Below are 7,430 nucleotides of genomic sequence, written 5' to 3'. Positions count from 1 at the left end.
ACTTCACAATGACTGCCACACTTGGAAGTTATTCTACAATGAACAAGCCCTGGAGATATGCTATTATTGCTCTCCATTCGTGAATCTGAATTTAAACAGAAAATTTACAGATTGGGACTACTGAAAGAGATCTAACAACAGCTTAACTTCTTATCTGAAATTTGGGAGGTGCAATGGAAGTAAATATTAGCTAACAGTTACATTCCCCCTTGATTTTGTATTTAAAAAAAACAAACATCTCAAGTTGCAATTGCAGTTGAAACTGCAAGAGCTACACTTGGTGGTAATAAATGTCGTGAGGTAGGTATCTTTAAAGACTTACAATGCTTACCCCACCTTTTTTTTTTTTTTTTTTTAAAAAAAAAGGTTTTAGCATACTAAATAAAGTAATGAGAGACATTATTTATAGTATAGGATTATTTGGAAAGAAACCAGTAATTATTGAGTTACTGTCTGAGATGGATAACATAAGAAATTAACTGTATTGCTCTTTGTAAACTTTCCACAGTTAAAGCTGTTTTTAAAGTAGACAATTTCAAGCTCCCTTTCAGGTAATAAAATGAATCTGTTTACATGTGCAACTTTAAAAAACAAGTCCTTGCTATTTAGTTAGTACCTTCTACAGAGACATCCTATTGTGATGTAATTACTACCATGACAAGACCAAGGGGAAAGAGAATGCCAAGATACATCCAGTCAAATCACCTTTCTGCTACTAAAATAAAAACATTTTTGCTTTTACGCTTCAAATCAGTATAAACAAAGGTGCCATGAATAGGGTGGTACTACAACAATAACAGCACTCCTGAGATTATCTAATTTTATCGCCTCAGCGTTACTCTGGGGAAGCCAATGGAAATGCTATACAATTGTTGATTAGCTCCCTCACGCTAATCCCTGCTGCAAAAGATGTAGCATAGCAATCAGAAGGATATAAAATTTGCGTATAATTATTGGTGCAGAGCTGTCACTGAAGCCATTCACATCTGCATACCCTTTATACTTGTACCTGAGAGACACATGGTTATCAAGTAGGGAGATTGCAATTGCACTTCTTTCAATTTAGTGAATTGTTATAGAACGAAGATTTGACTTACAAAACAGATTAAAGTTGCTGCTATATGTGAATGAGCAGGACAAAATGCATGCGTTTACAAAGAGAGACTTAGTGACTTCTAGAAATAGGAAACAGGACTGAGATCTCTACCAGTTCAGAGTACTCCTCCCAAGGCTCTGAACTACATTCTATTTTAACCTCATCCATAAGAATGCCTAACAGCTGTGCATCTACCTCCAATCTCCTTTTTTTTTTAAGCTCCATTTTTATTTCTTTCTCTAAATTCCAGGTTGTTCACTCTCCTTTCCAATCTCTTTACAGTATTAGTTGGCATTAGTATACATGGTGTATATATAGCTGCTGGTAGTGCTGTGCCTTGCAAGCAGGGAATGTGTACTTGTACCTAAACCTTTCACCAGTGTGACTGCTTTCTATGCAAGGTTTTTGAGTATAGCTTCAGAAAATGCATGAACCATGTGTATTCTTATGGTTTAACCTTCCATACCCTGCACTATGCATGTTTTCTTACCTTACCTCTTCTTATTTCCAGGTAGGAGATGATTGTAAATACTGGCTGTCTTTGTGCATGCAACAGAGAGAGAACTCCAAACTCCTTAAAAAGGAGGAAGCTAAGTAGCTGGTTCCTATTTGGTCCCTAAGTGTTCAGAAAGTGAAAAGAAGTATTATCTGATTTACTTGCATCCATTAGTTTTACAATGGTTTTCTCTGTAGCTGGGCAAGTAGGTAAAAGAAAAAAAAGGGAGGGGAAGGCAGGCAGGGGTAAGAGATCTGTCCAGATTTAGCGTAATATTCAGGCATTCAGTAGCAACCACCTGAAGCTCAACAGTAAAACATTTTTTCCTGTATTTCAGAATAGCCTTGAAACATCACCATGTGAAAAACTGACAGCCTCAAATCTGCCTCAACTACGTATTTGCAATAACTTTGTAGTGATTTAAGTGACTATATAGATTTTGTTAGTAACAAAACAGCAACTTTATTTCGTCTATTTAATCTACATTTTTTCTAATGCATTTAAAAATCATGGGAATGGTATAGGAAGGTTGGAGGAAAAGTCCCTCTCTATTTATACTGCTGACATAGAGTTCTGCGGCTAGCCACGTCTCACCTAGCAGAATTTTAGTACTTTGGAGTCCAAGCACTTGACAGTTTCACGTTACGTTACTTTTCAGTTCTGGTGTATGCTTTAAGTCTCCCACCTCCTTCTTCAGGACATTAAGCAAAGTTCTAGAACTATCCAAAATCTTCATGTAAGCAGTTTCAGCTTCATTAAGAATTTTACTAAGATCATTCCGCAAAGCTATCTTCTGGTCCAGGTTTTCACACACATGCTCCAATTGTTCATTCAGGGCTTGAATTTCATGCTGGAGCTTATTTTTTTCCTCTTCTGCTTGCTGGATTTGTTTGTTCAGTTCCTCTTTTTGCAGACACAAGTCTTCAATGTATTTTACTAGCTCGTTATTGTAACCCTGAAGAATAGCTCCCGGCTGAGTCATCCTCCACTCCTGTCCCCGAGCTCTGCCACGGCTTCCTGAGGTCCCCTTCTCAGCAACAGCCTTCTGCACTCTAACAAAAAGAAAAAAAGAAGAAGAAAATAGAAAGTTCTGTAATAGTTACTGTATATAATGCGATGATAACGCTGAGACAGGGTGAAGATACGCTGTTAAAGGTTTACATGCTGGTTCTGAGGTGGGCCACACCGCATCCCTTGGTGGAATGGGGGCAAAACAAAAAGGAGATGGCTGAGCAGGGGGGCTGAGCAGGCACAATCAGCAGCACCCACCCGGTCTTAAGCAAAATGAAGGGTCTCCCCTCACACCCAGAGCCCACATTTACCACAAACCATCCAATTTGACACCCCCAGCCCCTCACAGACCCACCACCCCCCCTCCCAAACACCGCTCCCGAGCCTCCAGCAACCTCTTCCCCATCCCCCTGAGGGAAGCCGAGGGAAGCAGCGCAACCCCACCGCCCCCCAGGGACATCTTATAACAACCTCCTCCCCGCCGGGCGCCTCCTCGCCGGGGCCGCGCCGCGCACAAAATGGCTCCTGCCTATACATCAAGTCCCCGGGCGGAAGGGGAGGAGGGGGGAGGCGAGCCGAGACCTTCCCTTTCCTACCTCGCAGCTGGCGCCGGTCCTCTAGCGGCTCCCCATCATTGCCCTTAGCCGCCTACTGCCCCCCTCAGGGCCCGGCCGCCCCCCTCACGGCGCGGTCCCCCTCTCAGGGCCGGGCTCCCCCCTTCCCCTCAGCGCCGCCCCGTCAGCCCCGCCAACGGCCGCGCCGAGCGGGAGCGCGGCGGGGTGACGGAAATAGCCGAGCGTTTCCGAAAGCGGCGGGAGGGTGAAAAAAAAAAAAAAAAAAAAAAAGCGCCCTCGCTCCGGAAACAACCGATGTTTTCCGAAGACAGGTAGCGTTCGGGAGAGGGCCCGGCCGGAGGGCGGGGGGGGGGGGAGTCACGGAAAGAGCCGATGTTTGCCGAAGGGAGGGAGCGGAGGGCGTTGGGCTGGGCGAAGGCAGCCGATGTTTGCCGAAGGCAGAGTCGCCCGAGAGCAAAGGGGACAGAGGGGACGGAGCGCGTCGGAAAGAGCCGAAAAGAGCCGACGTTACCCGAGCGCGGCGTCGCCCGAGTTTCCCGGATGTAGTTGGAGGAGCGGCGGCGGCGGCGGCGGCGGGCGCAGCGGGGGGAGGAGGCGGCCGCGGCGGCACCCACAGCGGCGGCCTCCGCGCTCCGGGGGCGTCTCAGCGCGCACGGGGCCGAGCTGCCGGCGTCTCCCCCTCCGGCCGCGAGCGGAGGAGATGGGCCCGTGAGCGCTGCTCGCAGCCGAGCCGCCCCGAGCCGCCCCCCTGCCTGCCTGCCTGCCTGCCTGCCCCCGGTCGGCGGCGAGGCGGAGCGCTGCCTCCCCCTCCTCCTCCTCCCCCCTCGGCGCCCGTGGCCCGGCCGCGGCCGTCGCCTCCTGGTGCCCTCACACTCACGCACACAGGCCGGGCATTGATGGTAATGTATGCGAGGAAACAGCAGAGACTCAGTGATGGGTAAATCCCTTCCTCCTCCTCCTCCTCCTCCTCCGGCCCCCGGCCCCTCCGCCATGTTGTGGGGCCCCCCTTCCCCGCCGGCCGCCCCGGGGCCGCCGCCTAACGCCTCTCTCTTTCTCTCGCTCTCTCTCCAGCTGTCACGACCGCAGGGGGGACTCGCAGCCCTACCAGGTACCTGCAGCGCCGGCCGCTAGGCCCGGGAGGAGGAGCAGGGGAGGGGAAGGGGGGGGGGGGGGGGGGGAGCTACTCCAGCCCAGGCTTCGGCCGCCGCCGCAGGCCGCGCCGCCACCGGCAGCCCCCGGCCGGCCCCCCGGAGTCCTGCGGGGCTCGTGAGGAGCCGGGAGGAGGCGGCCCGAGGAGGGGACGGGGCTGCGGAGCTCCTGCGAGGCCGCCGGGGCCGGGCCGAGGAGGAGAGGCCTAGTGCGGGCCGGGCCGGGCTCGGGCCTAGAGGCGGGGAGGGGCGGGAGAGCGGCTCGGGGTCGGCCGCGGAGGAGCGGAGCCCCCCCGGGGGGAGGTGAGTGTTGGCCTTCCAAAAACAAAAGGAAGCTTGTTCGGACCCCCGCCCCCCCCCCCTTAGGTCTTTCTTTGCCCCAAAACTGCGGCTGTGGGCTGAAACCTGAGCAGGGCTCGATTTGAGACCCTGGATAACTGGGGGGGGCAGGCGAGGCTTAATTTCGACGGTTGCCAGCTGCTGGGCACATTCGCTAAACATCAGAGCCTTGAGCTGCTGACAACAACCTCAATTTCCGTCAGGCAGATGCTGTATTCCTCTGCCTTGGCTACGGAAAAAAAATATTGGTTCTCGGGGTGTGAATGCGGGGAATGCTGCGTGTTGTGATACTGCTCTACTTAGGGCACATAATTGAACTGTTTTTATTATGTTTCTGGGTATTTGTGCCACTGTGAAGTGCAATCTGACAGTCCAGGGCAGCTGTCAGTGACAGTTCACGTAAATGTAAACACTTGACCCTCAGAAGCTCAAGCTGCAAAATCAAGCATGTCAAAGAGAGGCAGAAATGTCATTCTTGGTAAATGTTCTAAAGTGAAATGTCAAGTTACATGCTCCCCAAACTCTAGATTTTTATTACATCTGTTACCAGGTTGCTAGTACTCAAATCTACCTTGCAAAAATTTAAGGTAGAGGTGAAACTGAGCACCCTCGGTTACAGTCTGGAGGACATATTCAAAGTTTACACTGATTCGATGCAACTTTTTGTTTATTTTTTAATATCAGTTGAACTTGTGCTTTTCCCAAAAGCGTCAGAAGTACTGTGGCCTATGTACTGCCGAAAGTATGCTGTCCATCACTGGAAAGATAAAGAAATTAGGTTCATCCTAACGGCAATTGTTACGTTGGATATCATGGTGGGAGCAAATGGTTTGAGTTCTAATTACTGAACTTGTTGCTTTAATGTAGGTAATTAAAATTAGAAAGGCTAATGTTGATTAATAAATGGGAAATGAAAAATTAATTACCTTTCAAAGTATTTTGGAAAGAGGTCTAAAATTTAGATCTGATGTTAAATTATTTCTGTAACTTTCTATCTAACGTAAACGCCTGCTCTCTTGCGATCTTCTGTTACAGGCTCTTAAGTACTCATCCAAGAGTCACCCCAGTGGTGGTGATCACCGTCATGACAAGATGCGAGACACCACAGATCCTTCACCACCAAATAAAATGTTGCGGCGCTCTGATAGCCCTGAAAACAAATACGGTGACAACACAGGGCACAGTAAAGCAAAAAGTGTGCATACTCACAGAGTTAGAGAGAGGGATGGTGGTGAGTTATCTTTAATTAACCTTTATTTAAGCAATTACTAATCCTCATAAGTATCAAAATTGAGCAGTTATCACTCAGGTGAAGGGAGCATTGCACTAAATGGTATGCCTTGGTGCTTGGAAAATCACAGAGAAACCAAAACGCACGTGTCATTGGAAGTAGTCATTTTGGCAACATAATACCGATTAATTTTCTTATTTTTACAGGTGTAGTAGTTTCTGTTTATATCATAAAGCTTATGTAAACTTTCCTTTTTTAAGTTAGTGTGTCTGACTTATTTTAGACATACTGCAACACGTGAAATGGTATCCTAGATTTTTTACTAGTATCTGCTGTCTTAGAGACTATAATATTGCTGTTCTCAAATTTGTGTATTGTAATGCTCTACTATGGCGTTTAGCCTCTGAAACACATAACTACATAAAAAGGAAGAAAAGCTTCATACTTAGATGCTGTGTAGAATTCTTAACAATCTTAAAGTAATAATCAAAGATAGCACTTAGAATCTCTCTCGGCAGAAGCTTAGAATCAGCTAACCTTATGTGTTTTTGCAGGACATAATAGATGGTAATAACATGCCCAGATATTTTTTAACTGATAGTATTTTCTATCCCCACCTCCTAGAAACAGGAAAGAATAGGGTTTTCCTTTTAATAAAAGATGGCAACAGGTATAGTTTAGAAAATCGTGGTTACTGACTGAATTTGGAAACCTGTTTTCAGTTTTGTAAGTATTAATTTGTTCTTCATATGAAGTTATAAAGTATTCCAGTAGAGAACTTGGAACAAAGAAGCACTGATTTAAAGTTCTGTATAAAGTTAACAATATGTGATGTACAGATATATTTATTGCTGCAGGATTGTTACTTGTTGTAATAGTTAAAGTAAAATAAAATGTCTGGAAGTCCCGTTTAGAATATACTAGTTCACTACCACAAGGATATTTATGGTACTCAAGTGTTCTTATAGTTCCTAATTTTTTTCCTTTTTTTGGATTAACACAGAGGCTCTGTAGACCACTGATAATGTGATACGGTTTTGTAGAAGGATTACAAAAGCATACATCTTCCGTTAGTACACTGGTTTTCATTATATTTGATCATACTTGAAAGCATAGGAATCTCGCAATCAAATGCATGTGTAAAACTGGTAGGCTGCTGTTCTGTGCTACTTCCCAAGGCACAAATCAGACTTCTCTTTCCAGTTCACCTGTCCAAAAGATATTCATCCTACATACTCCTGTAATTCTGCTGAGTTTTGCTGCAATCAGTATTTTTTTTTTGTTTCAGTGGAGCTACATTTAGTGGAGTTATGCGTATATGAAAACATCTGGAGGATGAGTTTCTATATGGGGAGCACATTTGCTTATTTGAGTACTGAAACTGTTTTTAAGGACAGGAAAGACATTCTGAAGTTCTCATTAAGTCTGGCTGGATTGAATAGCTAGTAAGTGACCCGATGTGTGGGTGTTTACACTAATGATGGAGGAAAATGAATTATTTGTAGTTTTGAAAGTGTAAGGAACACTTACAAAC

General features: G+C 46.2%; 2 protein-coding genes across 7 annotated transcripts in view; one reads left to right on the top strand and one right to left on the bottom strand.

The window, feature by feature from the left end:
• Nucleotides 1–2,029: 2,029 nt before the first annotated feature.
• On the bottom strand, nucleotides 2,030–5,757 carry LOC121064881 (Sjoegren syndrome nuclear autoantigen 1 homolog). Of its 3 annotated transcripts, XM_040547065.1 has the most exons (4): nucleotides 5,702–5,757; nucleotides 4,250–4,287; nucleotides 4,056–4,115; nucleotides 2,030–2,644 (listed from the first exon to the last, which is right to left on the bottom strand). In XM_040547065.1, exons 3-4 carry the CDS (start codon nucleotides 4,070–4,072, stop codon nucleotides 2,230–2,232), a joined length of 432 nt encoding a protein of 143 aa, XP_040402999.1. In that variant the 5' UTR covers nucleotides 4,073–4,115; nucleotides 4,250–4,287; nucleotides 5,702–5,757; the 3' UTR covers nucleotides 2,030–2,229. The 3 variants fall into 3 exon arrangements, with proteins under 3 accessions (XP_040402999.1, XP_040403000.1, XP_040403001.1); XM_040547066.1 differs by lacking the exons at nucleotides 4,056–4,115; nucleotides 4,250–4,287; nucleotides 5,702–5,757 and adding an exon at nucleotides 4,291–4,307; XM_040547067.1 differs by lacking the exons at nucleotides 4,056–4,115; nucleotides 4,250–4,287; nucleotides 5,702–5,757 and adding an exon at nucleotides 3,690–3,829.
• The window catches only part of WAC (WW domain containing adaptor with coiled-coil), a 62,636-nt gene continuing 59,184 nt past the window's right edge, over nucleotides 3,979–7,430 (top strand). For all 4 annotated transcript variants that reach the window (XM_040547063.1, XM_040547062.1, XM_040547061.1 and 1 more), the window contains exons 1-3: nucleotides 3,979–4,115; nucleotides 4,250–4,286; nucleotides 5,701–5,896. In XM_040547063.1, coding sequence (XP_040402997.1) covers nucleotides 4,075–4,115; nucleotides 4,250–4,286; nucleotides 5,701–5,896 — 274 coding nt within the window. In that variant the 5' untranslated portion in view covers nucleotides 3,979–4,074. The remainder of the gene's footprint in view (nucleotides 4,116–4,249; nucleotides 4,287–5,700; nucleotides 5,897–7,430) is intronic.

Source organism: Cygnus olor, chromosome 2 (genome assembly GCF_009769625.2).
Source record: "Cygnus olor isolate bCygOlo1 chromosome 2, bCygOlo1.pri.v2, whole genome shotgun sequence".
In the NCBI taxonomy this organism is placed as follows: domain Eukaryota; kingdom Metazoa; phylum Chordata; class Aves; order Anseriformes; family Anatidae; genus Cygnus; species Cygnus olor.
The sequence above is the reverse complement of the archived record's forward strand: the minus strand, read 5'-3'. Positions and strand labels throughout refer to the sequence as shown.